Raw genomic sequence first — 22,333 nt, 5'->3', positions numbered from 1 at the left:
GTAGATTTGATTCTGGGAGGGCAGGCCTGTGGTGTACTTATGCCCACCAGGCATGCCTGGGTGCTTGCTACCGGGTAGCAGTCCTCTCTGGCCATACTCTGGGGCCAGGTTTCTGGAGGTTGGACAAATGCAGGCCATCCTGTTTGTGAGAAGGAGAGCCTGGCCATGCCAGAGACAATAAGGTCTATCCTATGGCTGGAGAGAGATGGCTCCGGAGTTAACAATGCTTACTGTTCTTGCAGAGGACAAAGGTTCAGTTCCTAGCTCTTACACCAGGTGGCTCACAACTGCCTGAAACTCTAGCTCTAACAAATGCTGTCAATTTTTCATGGACACTTGCGCACCAATGGTGCACATAACTCATGAACACACACAGAGCTTTACAAACTTTTAAAGGCTAGGCTAGGTGTGGTATTGCACATCTTTAATCCCATCACTCTGGAAGCAGAGGCAGCCAGATCTGAGTTCCAGGCCAGCCAGGGTTACATGGGAGACCTGTCTCAAACTAAACTGAACTGTGAATCTATTCAAAAAGGGAAGCAACAGTGCTCCAAGTGGCCCCAGTTATTGGGACCAATGTCCTATTGTTGCAGAGCCTTGATGGGTTGATTGTCCCCTGCAGGAATTTCTTGAACTCTTAAAAAATCGAGAGCTCCCCTAATGCTAAGGGGCTCCACCCACACCGGTCCACTGAGCTTGTATAACAGGCTCAGCCTCTAATCCTCACATGAATCTAGGTGCCAGTCCCACCTTCCACAGCTAGAGGGCGGACTTCTGGCAGATCCCCACTGCTTCTCTCGCCTCCTCCATCCAACAGGACCAGACCCTAGTTGTCTAAATCAGAGGTCCTTGTGCACCTCTGCAGACAGTTAGGGAGGGCATTGGTACCCGGGAGGCAGAGAGCGTAGAGGAAAGGCAAGAAACCCTTTGGGTTGGGCCTCAGCGTGGGTGGCAAGTAGCTTGGACGCCTGGGTCCTGCTCCCCTGGGGTCAGATCTGGTTTGTGGCATAGGGGCCACATCAAGAGCCTAGCTGAGGCTGCAGCCTCTGCCAGAGATTAGGGACACCACAGTGGGAGGCAGTAGGCGCAGGGTCTGAGCCAGGCGGTGACACAGGTGCTTGGGGCAGGGCGAGCAGACGGAAAAAATGAGTGCGGGGAGGTGCAGCTGCCGCTTTACGGGAAAGCGGATGTGAAGTGCTGACTGGTCCCTGCTGCTCTCAGTTCTTATCTGAACAGGGTTGTCACCACCGGATGGCCTGGCCCAGAAGAGCCCAGAGCCAGACAGAAGGTTCAGAGAACGGTTGAGAGAACGACCACTTCCTCCCGCCTGCTGTGCCTCCTCCTCTTCCTCCCCTTCTCCAATCTCTCTCTGTCTCTGTCTTCCTCTTTCACTCTCTCCCTCCCTCCCTTCCTGCTTGTGCTCTGCATGTCTTCTGTATTCTTTGAACTCATGACAATGTTATTGTAACAACATATTCAAGGTGTATTAATCAGATTTTAATTTTGGTGTTTTTTGATGCCCACACGGCTCCCTTATCATATTGGTACAACCCTAACTTGGTTCTTTGCCCTCAGACACAATGAGTTGCCAGTCACCCCTACCGCACCCTGTGCTGAGTCTGCTCAAGTTGTTGAGACTTGCCCTACTGATGGGGACAAGAGGACTTGGGTCAGTTTAGATCTCTATGGGTGGGCTTGGATAGTTGCAGACCCAGCACTGACTGTCCTTTGTGTCCCTCATTCACAGTGTTCCATAGAAAACAGAAGGGTAAATGTGGGTGCTAGAAGCTTGGTGTCTTCTGCTGCCATAGAGAGGGGCTGCTCCCCTCCAGATCAGCCAAGCTGTCCTTGCTTTCAAACGTTTGTGTTTAGCAGGTGTGGTTTTAACTTGTATTTTTGTGATTATGAATAAAACTGACTGCTCTTTCATTGTTTAGGGTATATGTGAGTGTGCATGTGTATATGAAAGTGTGAACTGCATGTGGAACACGCATTCATGCACACTATATACACATACACATGGATATATGAACAACCCATGCCTGAACATACACATTGTGTATGCATGTGCACTCACATAAATACAGGGTACAAGCACACTTGTATAAACATTGCTGTATGTGCGCTAGCATATTTTGGCGAACTGATGATTACATCTCCTGCCAGCTTTTCTGTTGTACTTGGATTTTCTCCTTTCCAGACTTTTAGATCTTCATCTCAATTGTATTTTAGATTTAACTTAATTTTGGATGTAACTGTAGATCTTTTGCGTGATAGTAAAAATGTTTGCTTATGATATTTTTCACCATGTTGAGGCTTTTGCCTTCTACTTTTTCTGAGCCACAATGTTCATCTTACTCTGAATTGTTCCTTGACAATTGTTCTCTAATAGCTAGGGTTTGTCTCATATTCATGCTGTTTGGGAACACCTCACCTGCTTGAGCTTCTTGCAGGTTTCCTCTCCATACTCTGCTGGGTTTGGGAGTATGCAGGTGTGTTGCATGTGGTGGCAATCTGGTTAGCACCAAACAGGAAGTCCCCTCTCGAAGGGACCACAGGTTGCTCTTCTCTGGTCCCAGCATAAGCAGGGGGCCTCCTTTCACTCTTCCTTCATGGTTATCTCTGCTGCTTCCTTGTCCACTTTCCTACATACATTATAGTTCTATAGATGAAACTTTTGTTAAAAATCAGAATGATGTTGAATTTATAGATCAAACAGGAAGTGCTGCCATGCCCATGGTATAGGGCCATTGTGAGCAGAACCCCATGTCCTGTGGGGAGGCATGCCTGTGCCCTGCTTCTCCTGCAGCCATCTCACATACTTCTAAATCAGTGGTTCTCAACCTGTGGATTGCGACCCCCACAAGGATCATGTATTAGGTATCCTGTAAATCAGACATTTACATTATGATTCATAACTGTAGCAAAATTACAGTTATGAAGTTGCAATGAAATAATTTTATGTTTGTGGGTCGATACAATCTGAGGGTCGCAGTTAGGAAGGTTGGGAACTGCTGTAAGTAATACCTCATCCCCAGCTGTGGTCGTGGGAACAGACAAGAACTTAAACCGTCTGCTACCCAAGAGGGCTTCTTGAACAGTAAAAGGCTTCTCATTTCTTGACGTTCACCATATTTTCACCAGCTGTGTGACCAGGGTTCTTTTTTTAGAACCTGTAAGTTTTTCCAGTGCCCTGGCTTACTCTCCTCAGATGCTGCCTGTCCAGCCCAAGGCACCTCTTTCTCCCTTGCTCAGTATGAAGTGACAGCAGTAAACTCAGGAGGGACTTGAAGGGCTAGAGAGTGGGTGGGTAGCACCCAGAGGCCCTGGGCCAGGCTTTCTGTTCTCTAGACAGAAGTTTCCTTCCTCTGTGGTCAAAAGTCAAGACCCCAGGATAGTGATGGGTTGGGAACAAGTTTATCTTTTTATTCAGTGTCCTATTCTGTACTCTGGGGAGGGACCCACAGGTACAGGCTCTCATAACCAGATAGACTCCATCTACCCTACTGAGATGGCTCCAAGCACATGGCTTCAACCCTGCCTGGAAAAACACATAGAGGACATGGGGGACACAGGCATAGTAGCCCAGGGTACCTTCCTGCTGGGATGTGGCTGTGGGAGTCTGAGAGGGCTGGAGAGGGGAACGTGCCTCTTTCTCAGTATCTGCCCTTGAGATCTTTTGCATCTGAGTGGTGACATGTAAGAGTGGGGATGAGGCTAGGGCAGTGACAGTGTATCTCAGTGATGGCAAGGACTGACTCAAGCTGGGCCTGAAGAGGGTGGTGCCCTGTGCTACTTCGCCTAGAGCCTCAGCCTGGCCCTGCAGCCATTCCTCTACTGCCCCTGCCCCAACACCACCAGAAATAGAACAGAACTTCTTTAGAGATTTTGTTGTCATTTAATTATAACAGGCTTGAACCAAAGGAAAGGGACCCCTAAGCCCTGGTCATTTTGGGTGTCCACCAGATAGCTAGGCTCTTGTTACCTCAACTGTCTTAAGTGTCAAGGGAACCCTTAAAATAGTTGTCCATTTCAGGGCCCTGCAGTGTAAATGGAATCCAGAACTGGACTCTAGGAAAGAATGAATGAGTGGATCCTAACACCTGAATTACTGCCCACAATGGTCACAGCTGGTATGAGTCAAAGCTATGTGTCCCCCTTTCCCTTCCTTGCTGCTGACATAGACCTTGTCCTCTTGGTTCCTAGGGGAAAGTAGGGAGAGTCAAGTGCCTCACCAGAGATGTGGGTGGGTCTCTAGCTCTACTGGTTCCTTTTACTGCCTTAGTTTCCCTGCTGTAGAAAAAGCACATACCTGGGCAAACAGGAGGACAGGGGGACTCTCACAGAGCTTTTGCCTGGTGAATACTCATACTTCCTCTGAAGATAGGAGATTTTACAGCCTTCACCAAACCTTCTCAAGGTCTTGGGGATGAGTTCAGGGTCATTATGTCCCCCAGCCTATGATTTTCCCACCTGAGTATCTTTCAAGAGCATCTTTATGTGCTATGCTTACTGTGTCCCTGGATGGACCTCCTTGTTATGGGGTTGCCTCACAAGGCTACTTAAAGTCAGTCTCTAATCAGGTTCCCCATTTCCAGGCACAGGATTCCCAGAGGCCATAGGCTATAGTGTCTCAAGCCCCTAGCAGTACCCAGCCACAGGATTCAGGAAATACTGCCTCAGACCAGCTCTGTATCTTGGGACATTAGGGAACAGGGATACCTGCTGCCTCTAGCTTTTGGTAATCAATAGAGTACTGTCACTCAACAATGCATGAATTGGAACTGGTCCAAGTTTTGGGTTGTCACTCCAGGTAGCTCAGGCCCTGGGAGTCTGTGTTGCATTGTAGCCTGCATGTTCCTCTTGATAGAGGAAGGGACCTGTGCTCTCTATGAAGGGTCCGTGGGATGCTAATGGTTGCAGGATCTGGTCAAAGGGGCCAAGAACAGTGTCCATCCTCATGCCTTGGAGGCCTGGGACCCTGCAGGCCATCAGCTGAGCCCCTACGCCCTAAGGATGAGGTGCCCATCCCTTCAGCAAAGACAATGGTGGCGTATTCTGTGTGCACACAGGAGGTAGGGAGCTCTGGAGTCTTCTGTCGTCCCTGGAACTCCAACTCCTCATAGGCCACACTGAAGACAGGTGGTGCTGAAGGGTTCTCCTTTGAGGGGAGAAGAAGAATCATTGGTGAAGTCAGTTGGGGTACATCCCTTAACCTTCCCTATTCTGGGTTTCCAGACTATCACTGGATTTGGGGTTCTTGACAGAGCAAGTGCACCTCAACCATCAAAGGGACCTAACAGCGGTCCCTTCTCCCTTCTCCCCTCTGCCCTCCGTGAGACTTCGGGTGTAGCCCCTTGCTTCTGGCTCGGTCTATCCTCTGTTTCCTAGCCACCTTGCAGGTTTAGGATTCCAAAATGTGACTCTCACACCTTGTCTCTGCTCAGAATAGAATAAGCAGTGACCATTCTGGCCAGGACAGGGCTATTCACTCTGGGCTCAGTGGTTGGGATATGGCTCTGGCGTCCTGGTGGGAAGCATGAGCTATGTCTCCAAGGCTTCAGCTCTGTAGGCCCCATGCTCCCTCTGCCTGTATCAAGCACTGGGCGTAGACTGCATGGGGATAGACTCTGATGGATCACTCAAGGAAGGAAACCCACACTTACCAGAGGCTCCTCTTTGCTTCCAGCTCCTCTGGTCTCTGTTGAGAAACACATTTTCATTTAGAAGACAGCTGCTGAGCCATCTTCCCTGGTGGAGGGGAATGTCTTAGCTGTGTGTGTGTACTTGGAGTGGGGGGAGGGGGTTCAGGCCCTGAAGAGATCTAGATTATGGGCAGGCACAGACTTTCTATTCTCACATTATGTCCTTCCCATTTAGTAACTGGGAGTTCCCAGTTGGCCTATGATTGTGCAATATGGGCCTGCTGCAGGTACAGATGTATCAGTGCCCTCTTCCCTGGTGCCTCACATGGTAGGCATGCAGTAGACATTATGTGTGGCCTTTAGGTGGCCGACGACCAGACTTAGCTACGGGGATCCTAGAGATGGCAGTGTAGGGATGGCCCATTTGTGACAGGGACCTGAATGTGGACTTAGACCTTCCTTCCAGACATAGAAACAGCAACTCTCAACAGTTGTTTAGAAAAACTATTGTCCTGGGGCAAGATGTGGTTGGGTGACCACAGGCTATTGTAGTGGTTAAGGTATATGTAAAGTTTGATGACCCTTCTGGTGACCACAAGTTCTCTTGGTGGTCAAAGTTTGTGTGAAGTATGGTGACTACAAACAAGATTTCATGATAGTCAAGAGCCCTGGGGAGGGGAGGGGAGGGGAGGGGAGGGGAGGATGCAGTGTTAGAAGGAGGCATAGTGGGTGGAGAATGGCCAGCAGGACTGTTTGCAGGGCCTGCGGCTTTGGTTTTGGTGAGACAGAAGTGGGATTATGATGAGCTTTACCTGAGATACCTGTTGAGCAGAAGGCAGCTAGGACCCAGACTAGCAGCAGCAACAGGGGCACACCCACCAGGACACTCATGATACCGATGACCAAGCCTTGAAACTGGCCTGGTGTTCTGGGTGATGGGCTGGGATATCTTGTTGCGGTCTCCAGGATTCTCTCTACAGGATCACAAAGAATAGAGTTCTAGGACACCAACAGTGTGTTCTCTTTAGGAGCACCCCATCCTACCCTCTCCAAGTCCCAAGGGCCATCTACATGGGATGGGCAGAGACTGGGCCCCCACCCACCCACCTTCCCTTAAAGATAAATGGGTATCTGAGGATTTCCACAGAGAGGGACAGGGTCCTCAAGGTTCTAGACAGCACGGATGGGAGCCTAGCAGGTCCCTGCATAGAAGGGGGGGGTCTCCTCCTTGGGCTTTTTTAGCGCCACCTGTTACCACGAGCTCTGCTCCAGGGCTCTCCTTGATTTGTATCTTGTGGGGCAAGGAGATGGCCCCACAGAGGTAGATGCCACTGTCATTGCGCCGTGTGTCAAGGATGTTCATGTGGAACTCATGCCCATTGGGCAGCTGTGTGATCTGGAAGCGTGCATCCTGGACGGGCTGGCTGGAACCCTTGCAGAAGGCAGCCTGTTTTTCAGTCTGGTTTCTGGGGCTCAGGCGGTACCAGTTTAGCATAAGGTCCTCAGACCAGTTGGAGAAACTGCAGGTGAAGGTGGCATTTGCTCCCTCTGACACTGTGAGCCAGGCTGGGGAAAAGGTGAGGGGCTTCCAGGGCTCGTTGGGGACCTCTGAGATGGAAGAAAACAAATAGCTGTGAGGAAGGGGTTTGTGCACCCTTTCTGACATTTTCTGAAATCCCTGGGGAGAGAAATGGTTCTTTCAGACCCACCCTAGGGCAGAATCTCCTAAGCAGTTCCTCCACCAAGGAGCCTGTAGCATCTTGAAGGTTGTAGATATGTGACAAACAGGGCTCTTCCTTCAGCATAATTGGAAGCTTCCATCTGGCATGCTTATTTCTGTCCTTTGAGAATTTGAAATTTTCTTTCCAGATGTTTCTATCTTCCCAATCCTATGCAAGGTGTCCCAGGCCTGACCTGCATGTTCCAGCCCTGAACTTCTGGTTGGCTGGCCTAGTTCTGTTTGAAGGGTCAATGAGATACTGGAGTGGGAGTGTGAGGCAACCCCAGACCTGGAGGGGGCGCATTCTTTAGTAAGCTTGGGATCCAGGCTGTGTCCTGGCCCAGGGAGACCACCCGGCATGACAGTTGCCCCAAGGTAGCAGAAGGTATAGAGAAGCATGTCTTCCAGCCAGATTAGAGGTTACAGCAAGAAGCCCCCAAAGATCAGCTGTGTTATTGCCCCTCAAGTAGACAGAAGGTCCAGGAGTCCCCAAACAAAGATGTGCTGGGTGGCATGATGACCAGAATTTTGTCAGGGATGCCCGACAGAGCATGCAGGACCTCACCGCTCTTCTCAGCAAGTGCCAGTCACACTGACAGGCTTTCTGAATACATACACACTTACACATAACCTCCATTGGCTCTCAAAAACCACCCCTGGCTGGGATCCATGTGATGCCAGCAGCTGAACCTGCAGTCAAATATGTGCATACAGTCAGAAGCCCCAGGGTTGAGGGAAGACAGACACGCTGAGCACACACATGCTGGGCCTTACCCAGGGGAGACTGACATGCACACAGGAAGCAGGCACAGACACATCCTTGAAGCTGCTCTGGCCTCAACTCTGCCTGTGCTGCCAGCTCGCTTTGCCTTTAGCCTATGTAGTCATTTAGCAACTGGGACTTGTAGAAAAAGGGCCATGCAAAATGTCATATGTCCCCACCTGTGCATTTTCTAGTTTTTTCCCCTCCTCTCCCCTCCCATTGCACTCACCTCCATTGTGGGGCATTTGATTATTATTACTGGGCATGGTTCCCTCTCAGGGTGACAAAGAATGAGGCTGTGTTGCCACAGCTATGATTATGGGCTCAGAAGACATGTGGAGAGCAGCAATCAGAGGCAAAGAAGAGGAGCTAGGTAGGGAGAGGCTGAATGGGCGGAGAACTGAGGACCAAGACACCTGGCAAACAATGTATATGGAATCAGCCAGCTCAGAAAGGAAGGCAGAGATACTTGGCAGAGTTATCTGCTGTGAGCCCAGGACTTCAGCAGAGGGAGTCCCTGAGACAGTCCTACCATGTAGCCTTGCCCAGAAATGGTCTCCATTGCCACCTGGACAAAAAAGGACTGCCATTTCTCCTCCTTGATGTTCTCAGCTATGCATGAATGATAGACGTGCTGGTGATCTAGTGCCATCAGAGGCCCTAGATCCCATGAAGAGTTGATCAAGCCTAAGCCGTATGGCTCTGGGCAGGGTGGGAAGTGGTCCATGTATGTCTGCATGGGCCAGGAGGACCCATGCAGTGTTGGGACTCCTTGGAGGGGCCAGGCCCAGGCTGGGGGTTATCACTGGCAAGTGTGATATCTTCCCATTTAAGCAAAGGTTCTGTCCCTCCTCAGATGCAACAAAACACCATGGGGGCTCCAGTATATCTCCCTCTTTTTGGCTTGTGTGTTCAAATCACACACAGCTAGCACGTCACAATACAGGAGTGTCAATGAATGTCGTCTTCAAGCATTTGCTCAAGAAGCCTTTTTCAAGAAAGCCTCCAGCAACTATAATAAGGTTAGACTCTGATATGGCAATGTAAACATCTCCCTCGCCTTTACTCTTCTAAGCTCTATCAGTGTTGTCTGGTCTATGGCCACCATCCTTGGAACTAGAAAACTGGTGTCCCTCTACCAGTACTCCAGGTAATCTTCAGTCTGTACAGCACTACTCTGACACCCCTAAACCCACTACTACAGCCACATTTAACCACCAGTCTCCAAACAGATACTTCAGACTTTCCAGGGTCCCAAGGACCAGAAAAGCCCAAAGAGCCAAAAGGCATAGTGCCCCTTCTTTGTTCTGGGCAGGATTGTTACACTTGCCCAAGGACACCTGTGGTCTGTGACTATGCTAGGCACCTTTGTCCAGTTATCACTTTCTGGATTTCTCCTGCTCCTGTGTCTGAATGTACAACAATTGAAGTCCCTATGTCTTCTCCTGGCTCTTTGCTATTTCTCTGATGGCAGGACCCATGACTGCCCAGGTCTCTGCCATCTTGTGGATCTCTGCTTATGTTCATCCCAGGTCTCTGTCTGGCTCTGTTCAGGTTTGGTGGCCCTTCCTCCATTCTCAGAGTAGTCTTGCTCCCTCTGCTCCCCACAGTCTCTTAGCCATCTCCCCCCAGAATTCTTTTATGGAACTGGGATGTGCTTACTCTCAGTGTGCCTGTGGTGGCCCTAGAGAGGCAAGAGTGGGGACTTTCTCACAGAGGTTACTGTTCTGCTACAGGGATGGACAGGAGAGACTGGGCTTTGGCAAGAGAGCATCTATCTCTGGAGGCCAGCATGTGGTAATACCATAGGAAAAACACCCCCAGGCATTCAGTTCATTCATAAAGAGTAGGTGCCTCCTCCACCCCCTGGAATGAATAGGCCCCTGGGAGAGCTGGGAATTGCACTGGGAGAATCTTGTTAGGTGTGATGGGGCCAAGGAGGTCCAGCAGTACTGGCTCCCTGCACTTTGGAGAGAGTAAGATAGTGGTTGACACCTGAGACAGTACCTCTGAGTCTCCTTTTCATACTGTAGATGCCTATGGGAACACACAGGCAGATGAAAGCAAACTCTCATAGTGGTTAAAACACTCAACGGCACCTTGTCTTTTGGAGACAGGAACGGACTAAGTAGCAGGGACTGGTGTTGAACTCACGATTATCCTTCCATTTCCTAAGTGCTGAGACTGCAGGCAGGTGCTCTTGGGCTGTGATAAAGACATACTTGGTGGTGGGTGAAGAGAAGCTAGAATAATACTGACTTCAGGTACAGCAGATGAGACTTTCCCTGTGTCACTGCACTGTGAGTTCCATGAAACTCTTTTGATGCTGTGTGCGTGATTAGAAATCTCACAGGAGGAGAAAGGAGAGCTGGGGAAGACGGCCCAGCAGGTAGGGACACTTGCTGTGCAAGTATGAGGACCTGAGTTTGGATTTTCAGCACCCATGTAAAAGATAGGTGTGGCAGGATGCGCCTGTAATCTTAGCATCACAGTGGTGGTAGGGTGGGGGAAGGCCAGAACGAGGGATCCTTGGAGATTTATGGACAGTTATCTTGAATGAAAAACACGAGCTTTGGGTTTACTGAAAGATACTGTCTCAAGGGAATAAAGTGTGTGACAACACACTATTCTGAAAATACCTCATAGTCTAAGAGATTGGAATTTTTGCTGGGCCTCATAGCCAGAGTTAATAATATGCCTTGATGTCACTTAGAACTTAAGACTGTTATTGTACTGTGTACTCGGCCTGTTTGTTTAATTTGCCTTAATTTTTTTTTGTTGTTGTTGTTGTTCAGAACAGGGCTTCTCTACGTGTAGCCCTAGCTGTCCTGAAACTCTAAACCAGGCTGCCTCAAACTCAGAGATCCACCTGTCTTCTGCCTCCCATGTGCAGGGATTAAAGCCTTGAGCCACCAAGCCGTACTTTAACTTGCCTTTAAGAGAGTATAACTGTCCTCTGAGAGGCTCCACCCATCAGCAGATTGAAACAGATGCTGAGACCCACAGCCAAACATTAGGCAGAACTCAGGGAGTCTTGTGGAAGAGCCGGAGGAAGGATAGAAGGACCTGGAGGGGACAGGAATGCCACAAGAAGACCAACAGAGTCAACAAACCTAGGCCCATGGAGGCTTACAGAGACTAAAGCACCAACCAAAGGGCATGCCTGGACTGAACCTAGACCCTGGACGCATATAAAGCTGACAGGGAGTTTGGTCTTCAAGTGTGTTCTCTAGCAAGTGGAACAGGAGCTGTCTCTGACATGGACTCTGCAGCCTGCTTTTAGATCACTTGCCTCTAGCTGCGCTGCCTTGTCTGACCTCAGTGGAAGAGGATGTGCTTAGGCCTGATGCTACTGAATGTGCTTGGATAGTTTGGCTCCTAAGGGGGTTCCCCTCTTCTGAGGAGAAGTGGGGGGGTGGGAGGGGGCTGCATTCGGGATGTAATGTGAACAAACAAATAAATTTAATTAATAATAAGATAAAAGAGAGAGAGAGAACAATGTAACAACCAACATTACCGGTGTTAGATTTCCCATGTAATCACCTTTTACAACTTAAGCTAATGTATAGCTCCAATCTTAAGTTCTGTACTCGCCCATGCCCCTGACCCAGATAATGCATGTGTCTTGTTTGCTAAAAACAGCAGATACAGAGGTGGAAAGCAATCTTCTGAACTCTATTACAGAGGTCCAGAGCATCCATTTATGGGTACTGTTTGATAATGGTGCTTGTCCTCTGGGTCAGTGGAGGTCAACTGGAGCCAGTGACTTAATCCCTTGTAAAACTCTGTTAAAGATATCTGTCAAGGATCCCGCTTCCTCCCCCATATGATGTGTTGTGTGCTGTTCAGTAAGGACAGAGCACAGACCTTTGTTAGGGTCAAACACACACATGCACACACACCCCAGACAGACACCACTTACAGACACAGACAGCCATGACACACACACAAAACAGAAGACACAGAGACAGACTCACAAGACAGCCTTCAGGCAGGGACAGATTCAGACTCATACAAAAGACAGATGGAAGACATGTGGACCATGAAGTAGAGAATTCTAATATGGACTCTCTCTCAGTTAAATGACTCCAAGGGTAATTTAAGACTTTGAATTCTTTCTTTCTTTCTTTCTTTCTTTCTTTCTTTCTTTCTTTCTTTCTTTCTCTCTCTCTCTCTCTCTCTCTCTCTCTCTCTCTCTTTCTCTCTTTCTTTTTACTGTGACACTCTGGCCTTATTGTAATCTGCATAAAAGTAGGAGTATTAAGGCAGGATAGCATCCTCTGGCCCCATGGACACCTAAACCCACACCCATGTAAGTTAGATGGGGCTGTGGTGTTGGTCTTTGCCAAGCAAACATGACAGCTAGAGATTGATTTTCAGAACCTATCTAAGGCTGTTGTGGCAGTGCATGGCTGTAATGGTACTGTAGTGGTACTGGGAAGGCAGAGACAGGAGGATCACTGGGGCTTGTTGGACAGCTAACTTGGCTGAGCCAGTGATCATCTAGCTCAGAGAGAGATTCTGTCTCAAAAGTTAAGGTAGAGAGCAATTGAGAAAGACACCTGATGTTGACCTCTGGCTTCTACATACATGTTCACACACATGCACATAAATGTGCATATACAAGTATATACATGCCCTCTTTTTTGTTTGTAAAAATCAACAGAGGAGCCTGCCTTTTACTTGGCAGTGTGCATGCCAATAAGGAGATTTGGGCCTTCTTTCACGTTTTGGTCCCTTTGTCTCTCACCTTGTGGGCCTCTAACCAGGATCTGGGAACCCAGGACTGGCTGGAACCCCTTTTGGAAATGCACCAGAGCCAGCCTAGTTGAAGTCATTCACCCCTTGCTCCCCCCCAAGTGAGGCCCAGAATGTGATGTACAGAGCCTCTTTCCCCTGCCCAATCTATCCCAGGACTCGTGCTCCCGTGGGAGTGCCATGGTGATAACTAGCCTTTTGCTATTCAGCCCCACCCCTGTCCAGCTTTCAGAACACTAACCCCAAAGTCATATGCTAGTGATGCTGGGAAGGGAGAGCTGTGGAGGCAACTGGGGGCTCACTCACAGACTGTTAGATCATATGCTGTCAAGGGAGAGGCTGGGCTGTGAGACTGAGCACTCTTTGCACACTTGCTCTATCCTCTAGGATTCCTGACACCACTCTGGGGACCCTGCGGTCTTCCCCCTATCAAGAACTCCACTCTTGACCTCAGAATCGGAGCTCCTAGAACCCTGAGATGATCAAACTTTGTTTTTCATAAATCACCCAGTCTTCAGTTTTCTGTTATAACAACAGAAAAGGCACTAAGGTAGGCTATCTCCCCTAGGGAGCCTTCCTGGGCTCCTTAGCCCTCACAAAATTCTGCACAAAATGTACAATTCAGAGATGACAGGGGTTTTCTCGATATCCCTGAGCTTGCTCTTAAATTTATGTACAGAGGTGAGTTGATAGGTGGGTGGCATGCTCTTGTTAGCTTTGGCAGGTTGAGAGGGAGAGTCCTTTCAGTCAGAGCCTGAGCCTGGAGGCAAGCTCACTGCAGCCCACAGGCCCCTGTGGGCTGAGGCCAAATCATAACCACACAATACCTTATTTAGGCAAGATACCTTATTTCAGCATCTGGGGTGGTGAAAGCATGGCTAGGCAGGTGACAGGAGTCCCCTTATTCATTACAAATGGATCAAATCTCCCATGTCCACCTGGAGAAATGTCCCCAGCATGAGGATCCAAGAAAGGCACCTACAAGGATTAGCAGCACTACAGTTTCAAGTAGATGTGAGATGCCCCAGCCAATCAATACTCCACATCTCTTGCCTAGGATGTTAAGGGCAAGGGCTGACCAAGCCAAAGAAAGGACTGAGGACCTGCAGACTCTCAGGAAAAATCATCTCTCACAAGAGTCCCAGCCAGGGAGAAGCAAGCCAGCCAGAAGCATGATGTCACAGCTTTAGCTGCATCCAGATGCCCCCAGGAGATGTGGGGAGATAAGAACTAAAAGACTTTCTAACATTTGCTGCCGATGCTTAGTGATCCAGAACATCACAGAGAAGTGAGGAGACAGGGGCTGAGTTATTCCTAACCTCATACTGGAATCTTTACCCTAGCACCTCAGGATACAACTTTTCTAGGAGTAGGGGATAGCTGTGGGATTAAGATAAGGTCACCTTAGAGTAGGGAAGGCTTCAGCTAGCAGGACTGCTGTCTGTGTAGAAAGGAAATTATGGACATTGTCTAATGCCTGAGGGTAAAGGCAGAGGTCAGGGGATGTGTCTAGATACCAAGAAACCCAAAGTTTGCTGGAAAATTCAGAGGCAGGAGGGAGACCTGGCACATAGTGGCCTACAGGGACCGAAGATCTTCTTATCTTAAGTTCCAGCTTAAGAACCTCAGGCCTGTTGGGTGTGGAGGCAGATGCAGGTGGATCTCTGAGTTCAAGGCTAGCCTTCTCTACAGAGCAAGTTGCAGGATAGCCAGGACCACACAGAAACCCTATCTTAAAAAACCAGCCAATCAATCAATCAATCAATCAATCAATCAAAGAACCTCAGGCTTGAGACAGTGCTTCCTACCCATTCCCTTCCCACCAGCTGTGATACTGACAGCAGTCCAGCCAAGCTAATGAAGGCAGGAAGTACCAATGAGCCAGGTGAAGTTTTGTATGCCTGGGGTCTCAGCACTTAAGAAACTGGTACTGGACAATTTTGAGTTTGAGATTGGCTTGGGAAATCTGATGAGACATTGTCTCAAAAAAAGTTGGTTTTCTAAACTAACACACATTTAAGTGTGAGATATATTCTCCTTGAACTTTTGATGGACATGCTCTCCTGTGACTGTCTTTAATCTGAATACATGGTGGTGCATTTCCAAGCCTGATAGCATGTTCCCTGTACACTACAGAGAAAATGCACCCATGAACTCTGAACCATGCTTGACTGAACACAAGACTAGCATAATTATAATACCCCTTGACACACAGATTTCAACAGAGGGAATGCCACATGGTCCTGCCCCTATATGAAGAGCTATAAGAGGCCAATGGCTAATGAGAGAAAGAGAATCAGTTGCCTCAGATTGTCCAGTCCCAAGTGATTAATCCTGAACTTGTACACACATGAGCAAAGCTAAATGGACTCAATAAGTTATACATACAGGTATGTATATACATACATGTATATATGTATACTTTTAATATTACAGATTAAATAAAAAGCAAATCTGACTTTAAGAAATGTGTCTTAGGAGGCTGGGCATTAAAGGAGGAAAGGCACATCTTTAATCCCAGCACTCAAGGAAGCAGAGGCAGGCAGATCTCTGTGAGTACAAATCCAGACTGGTTTACAAAGTGAATTCAGGATAGCCAGGGCTATTACACAGAGAAACCCTGCCTCCAAAAACCAAACCAAAACCAAAGCAGCAAAAAATAAATGCATCTTAGGATGTGTTTGGCAGTTTTCATAAATGGTCTGAGTAAATCTCATGACCCACATGAGGCAATAATTGTTTTCCCCAAATTGTAGGTGAGAGGCTGGAGAAATGCCTCAGTGGTTAAGAGTTCTGGCTTTTCTTCCAGAGGATTCAGATTCAGATTCAATTCCCAGCACCCACATGGTGTCTCACAACCATCTGTAACTCCAGCCTCAGGGAAACCAATGTTTTTTCTGGCCTCTGAAGACACGAGGCACACACATGATGTGCATACATGCATACAATACCCCATACAATAAGATAAAACAATAATACAGAAAAAAACACAATGAAAGAACAAGAGAAAACAAAAGTGATAAAATGGTAAAGAGATTCAGTAATTCACCAAAGGTCACCACATTCACCAAAGGCTTTGTAGACTATCTTCTTTGTTTTTTTCCCCCAAAAGTGTCTGCTGCAAGGCAGCCCAGGCTGCCCTTGAACTTTTGATGAGCATGCTCCACTATGACTGTTAGTCTGAATACAACACAGTCCATTTCCAAGCCTGAATTTTCCTTGCTAGGCAGTTGCTTTTGAGGTTGGGAGACTTGTAAAACACTAGTAGGCATGAGAGGGACTGTCTGTGGCAATGACTGAAATGAAAGCAAATCAATCAGGAAGTAAGAAATGTCCTGGACAAAAAAGGTCCAGGGCTGCCAAATGGCAGGGCACTAGCCATGTAAAGTACTCCATGCTAAGCTATTCCAGTGTGGAAAGAGCCATACCAGGTTTGAGACATTTGTCAGACACAATCTAGAAATAGGCCTGCATAGATATAACTGTCTTTCCAGACTTTGTCACGAAGTTGCATTTGGGACAAGCCCAGATTGTCAGGTCACCAGAGTGAGTCACAGTACCCTTTGTCTCAGTTCCTTCTCTCCGATGACACATAATCTAACTTTGTTCCCCAAGTTTCCTGACAAGGTTTTGTCAAAGGACATTTTCATCCATAGGGCCTTGGACCATCTACCATGTTCAGGTCTGTTTCATCCATTTGGTCCTGACAGCACCCCATGGACCAGCATGGAGGGAAATCATTCCCAGCTTCCCAACCCAGTCTTGGCCTGCAACCTGGGAAAGGGCCAGGCAGTGGTAAGTACCCACCCCTAAGTCCCACCCAGCCTTCATGGTAGTAGAGAGGCTGGGGTGAAGGTGACTGATGTTTCATATGAGTAAGGGGATGTCATTGCAGGCAAAAGGTGTGTTAGGGCAGCACAAGGGTATAAGCTTCTCTAGGTCATTCCCATGCTCTGCAGGCATAGCCCTGACCCAGGAGCTAGGTAACTTCCCATGGAAACTGTTTCCCTGGCCTTGATTTCCCAGTGAAGGTAGGGCTCAGCCCAGTGGGTAGAGGGCAGGGGTCAAGGGGTACAGGGTAGTGAGGAGCACAGTGAGCCAAATTTTCTCTGTGAGGAATTAGACCAGGATTGCTGTACCCCAAATTTCACATTTCCAAGAGTCCACCATGGATGCTATGAGGCCAGGGATGTGCACTCTGGAGTCCTCCAGAGATGCCAGTACTGGAAGCTGTGCCCATGAGGGTATATACAGCTGATTGTGCTCTTGGAAAAAAAAAAATCTCCAGTCACCTATACAGTATATAGGGCCTCATGCAGGGATGTCCCCAACTATAGAACACAGGGGAAGGCCAAGGACCAGGGCCTGGTGGAGGACCACAGTGGTCAAGGTCAGAGCTCTGGCCAGACCTACCATTACTCCAGAGAGGGACAAATGGTTCAGTCTGCCTAAAAGCTAGGAGGGAGTGGTTTTTGAGGTGCACTCCATCTGTAAAACCCACCTAGGGCTAAGAAAGGAGCCAATCTGGGTAACCATGAACACAGGTGTTCCCTGTGTTCAGGTTTCTCTCCTCCAGTGATAGGAACGGAGGGTGACAGTTTCTTCAAGTCCTGACCCAGCCACCAACCCTGATCCCACATCCCTTGGAGCCACATACCTAGAAGCCACCCTGATTGCCAGCTCAACAGTAGCACAGCCCAAGTGCGTGACCAGGGCACCTGCCGGACCCACATGCCCAGAGCCCCTGGCTGTGCCTCCTTCAATGCCACCGCCACCACTGCCGCCGCCGCCCGCTGCCTCGCTGTCTCTTCCTCCTCCTGGGCTGTTCAGGCAGTTGTCTGAAGCGGAAAGGAAACTGTCCTGGGTCATGTTGGAGGGAGGAGATGCGCGTGTTCTTGGCTCCCGCCCCCTCTTCCTCCACCTCCACAGAGGTAGGAGAACAGGCAGAAAGGGGTGGGGGAGGGGAGTGGGAGGGAAAGATGCCTGGAAGGAGCAGGTAAGAGACTAGTGAGCGATTGGGGAACAGAGAGAAGAGAGAGAGGACCAGCTGCCCTTGCTTCCTGCCCCACTATGGGGTCCTCTCCATTTCAAGCCCCTCCTGTGGGCAGTTTTGGTCCTTTCTGTTCCTGGTATCCTGATCTATAGCTCTCAAGGCTGAGGGAGACTGAGATCAGGGCCAGACTCTTGTTCCTTCGGAGGGCGGGTGTCTTCCCTGGCTCTGATGCCTATGGCTGCAGTGAGGGTGGGCTGGGCCTTGTCTGGCATATGTGGCCAGAGCTATGCCTTAGTCCTTTACTTCTGGGGAGCAAGAGCCCAGCTACCCCCCATCCCTGGCTGATGAGTCAGAGGAGGCCTGGAAGGGCTATAGGGAACCTCTTCTAGGATCCTGAGAAGATGCCTCTCCTCTCAGCCAGTCACACCCTCAGGTCTAGAAAACCCTGGACCTGGTCTGGCTTTCTCTCATAACTTCTTCCCTTCAGGACACTGGGCCTACCTGCCTGGATCATTGTCTTCTTGGCTTCCACAGTGGTCCTAGGTTTGCTAGCCCTGCTGTCCTGGGTCTTCCTCTTTGCCTGAGAGACCTAACACCAGGCTGGAATAATCATAGTTTCTAGGTCGTTCCCAGTCAACCTTCCTCAGTCTCTGGGTGGTGGAAACCTACCCCCCCCCACCTGTCCAGGCTCTGTCTCCCTGGGGATGCAGATATTGGGTTGGCAGATCTGTGTACACAGCTTCCTCCACCGCCTCAGCGACATTGGCTAGTCATTTGTGGGGAGCTCTGATTATTTAACGGTTCTGCTCTAAGTGTTTCATCACAGTGAATGGGAAATAGGAAAAACAAAACTGCTAATATTAGAAATGAGATGTGTGGGTCTCAACCACCCTAAAATAATCAGCCTGGCTGGAAAACATCTGGCAGCTGCGGCAGCCACCCCAGTTCAGAGGCACCAGGCTGGTGGGGAAGGAAACGTTACTTTGTACAGCGCAGGCATGGAAAAAGAGTGTGAGTGAGGCACAGACTGGCCGCCCCCAGTCTCAGTATGGGGCTTGTGGGCAGAAGCTAGGGGGATCCCCTCTGCGGGCCTGACTATTACAGAGCCTCCTTGACACCCTTGTGGCTCCCTGGCATGTTCAGGCTAGCAAGTCCCTCAACAGTGGCACTGGCTACAGATCTAGGGCAGATTCTGGACAGATCCTACCCAGCCTTGTTGTGATGCTCTGTCTAGAGTCTTCCTATGGGACTCTGGGACTGTGCAGAGCAGTTCATGAGGACTGGAGAGGAGGAGTCCAAGCAGCAAGCTGTTTACTCAACACCCAGGACCGCAAGTAGTGGGGCATCTTTTCATGGAAGAGGGAGGGAACCTCTGCCTGTCTCTCTCACTCCCCCCTCTGCATGGTACCTTCTTCCTCCCATCCTCTCTAGCCCCTTTTTCCTCTTTCCACCCTAGCCATGGGGTGAGGAGGAAGTCTGGGCCTCGGGTAGGGCAAATTGGTTTCCATCTGCTAATAGCCACTTCAGCCTACTTGGAGGGGAATGTTTTCCAGAGATGGTCTGGGTCTGAGCCTCGTGGGTCCCAGAGCCTGCAAGGAGGCAAAGAGTGGGAAGGAAAGGGCAGTACTGAGAATGGAGCAGCAGGGCCCCAGGCCTAGAGAGGAATTTCTGGGTCACAGCCCAATGCATACTACTTACTTCTTATACCATCCACACAAATCCCCAACTCACAATCCCCAACATGCATATTATTCCCCAAACCCACATATCCAAAATACGCTATCCCCAAGAACACATATTCCGTATAGTACATACTACCTCCCAATTCTCATGTGATCTCCAAATACACAATCATTCCCAAGACACATGCCGTTCTTCGATATTTCCAATTCCAAACAGATGTGTTATATTCCATGACATGCAATCCCTACCACACCTATGATCCTTCATGCACACCCAACCCCAATGCTCATGCTATCTTCCGATACCTATGAAATCCCTAACACACTCCATTCCCCAGTAAAGTGTTCCCCAGCATAATGCTATCTCTTAAAATATACATGCAATCCCCAACACACATGATATAACTCATGCGATCTCAAACATACATACTACCCTGAAATACACACACCATCCTCAGGACTCATGCGCTCCTCCAAAACATATGCTATCTTCCAATACACATGCCATGTCCCAGTACACACTCAGTTTCCAGCACACATACTTCCTCCCAGTATACACACACTCCGCAGCGCACATGCTTTCCCACTGTGCTGCTTGCCTACACAGTATGGCTTAGCAGGAACCTGTTGCTCTGTTTTCCTACCGGGAATCATTCCCTAAAGCATCTTTAGTATGGGTCAGCTCTCTAGTCCCTTTGATTACTGAGCTGGGGTTGGCAGTGTGGACCCATTTCCAACTGAGGCAAAGGTAGGAGGGTCCCAGTTGGTGGGGATTGTGGATAGAAGTCCTCAGAAATCCCCCTCCCCTGGGCCTCCCCTCCTTCTGGACTGAGCAGAGGAGCGTGAGTTTCCAGGGTACTTATTTCAAGATTGCGACACAAAAGTAGCACAGATGGAAACTTGGGGAGAGGGGATCCCCATACCCTGGAGGTAATGGGAAGTTTCCATCTAGGTGGGGACAAGGACAGAAAGTTCAGCGAACAGAAGGATCATTTTGAAACAACTTCAAGGGAAACAGGAGGTTGGGGGATGGCCGGAATCTAGACCCCAAACCCGCTGTGGCCTACTGGGCAGAGTGAAGTCTCGTGGGGGCACAGGGCCCTGCAGTGCAGCTCAGGTAAAAAGCATATTCACAGGTACTTCTGAGGTTGAAACAGGAAATGGTTAATAGTGTTTGCAAATAAAAACTCTCTGTCCTGCCCTGTTTTGAAACATTTCCCAGAAGCTAAAGAGCTGCTAATTCATCTGCCTAATTTAAGATGCAAATAAACTCTTTCTTTCGCGCTCTCTCTCTCTTCCACACTTTATTATGTACTTGTTCTTTAAAATGTGATTGCTAGCTCCCCTTTTCTCTGAACTTTCTAGAGTGTAGTTATTGGTTTAAATGTGCATCTGCATTTAAATTCCCAGTGTGCATTTCTGTGTGTTTGTTGCATGTGTGTATGCAGTATGTGTGTTCTCCCTGTCTGTCTGTGCTGTGTGTGGGACACCATCCAGTCCTGTCACACCAGCACAGAGGGCTTCATTTGGGCCCTTGTTGGTTACCCAGATGGCTTCAGGAGGCTACAGCCTCACTAAGCCCCTAAAGCTAGGTTGGGCTGATGGACACCCAGCTGGCCATGTGAGCACAGTACCCCCTGGGAAAGCTTTTAGAACGAATAGTCTCTGAGTTGCCAAGGACTGAAGAGACAACTCACCTGGCTGGGTGGCTGTGCTGGCTGCTTTTATGTCAACATGACACAGCTGGAGTTATATGAAAGGAGGGAGCCTCAATTAAAAACTCCAGAAGATCAGGCTTCAGGGTGTTTTCTTAATTAGTGGTTGATGGGATGGGCCCAGCCCACTGTGGGAGGTACCATCCTGGGCTGTTGATCCTGGGTTCTATAAGAAAGTAGACTAAGCAGGCCATGAGGAGCAATTTAGTATGTGGCATCCCTCCATCAGCTCCTCCAGGTTCCTGCCCTGTTTGAGTTCTGGTCTTGACTTCTTCGATGATGAACAGTGATATAGAAATATAAGCCAAATAAATGCTTTTCCCTCCCCAACTTGCTTTTTGGTCATGGTGTTCCATCACAGCAACAGGAAGCCTGACTAGGACAGTTGTCCACTCTTTGATGTTACCCTGAGTTTTCAGTTAGGCTGCTAGGTTGTCAGCTGTCCTAGCCATTGTCAGAGCTGAGCTTGGAAGCACAAGGTGAGGGCGAGCAGGGCAATGATGGAGGCCAGGGGGAGGACTTGAGCATCTTGCCAGGTGGTTAATAGGACAGACATTGACCTGGCTTTCTCAGTGGTATCTTCCCTCTGTTCTTCCCTTCTCAGCCCATTGAGAGCTATTTTGAAGGAGGCTGCTCAGGTCTTAGGACAGGACCCCTATCCACCTTGCTCCTAAAGCTTGTTCTTGGAGGCCAACATCCCTGCCAGTTGCTGAGGATGGCTCCCCACACCCACCCTGATGGGTGTACATCAGCACAGCTGGATCCAGCTGGAGATTTACCTTGTAGTGGGCACAGTTTGTTTAATCTGTTATTTTTTTCCTGGTATGGATGAAGAGAATGCATAGGGTTGATTGACTTGTCAGTGGAATGTTACATGTGAGAAAGTTACATGTTCACTGGTGACCAGGAGTGGGCTAGTGTCTCAGAAATACTCTTCAGGCTAGAGCTCATGGGGTACTGTGTTCTTTTTAAATTAATTAACTAAGTCACTTTACATCCTGATCATAGCCCCTTCCCTCCTTTCCTCCTGGTCCCACTCTCCCTTTTTCTTTCCTCC

At 48.9% G+C, this 22,333-nt stretch overlaps 1 protein-coding gene across 1 annotated transcript; it reads right to left on the bottom strand.

Annotated features, from left to right (window-relative positions):
* Window positions 1-3,927: 3,927 nt before the first annotated feature.
* On the bottom strand, window positions 3,928-17,619 carry Pdcd1 (programmed cell death 1). The gene is made up of 5 exons (XM_055616908.1): window positions 17,544-17,619; window positions 6,894-7,253; window positions 6,458-6,619; window positions 5,667-5,701; window positions 3,928-5,161 (listed from the first exon to the last, which is right to left on the bottom strand). Exons 1-5 carry the CDS (start codon window positions 17,617-17,619, stop codon window positions 4,931-4,933), a joined length of 864 nt encoding a protein of 287 aa, XP_055472883.1. The 3' UTR covers window positions 3,928-4,930.
* Window positions 17,620-22,333: the final 4,714 nt, after the last annotated feature.

The sequence above is a fragment of the Psammomys obesus genome, unplaced genomic scaffold, assembly GCF_907164565.1.
Source record: "Psammomys obesus unplaced genomic scaffold, mPsaObe1.curated_primary_1811, whole genome shotgun sequence".
Taxonomy (NCBI): domain Eukaryota; kingdom Metazoa; phylum Chordata; class Mammalia; order Rodentia; family Muridae; genus Psammomys; species Psammomys obesus.
This window is presented reverse-complemented; position numbering and strand designations above follow the sequence as displayed.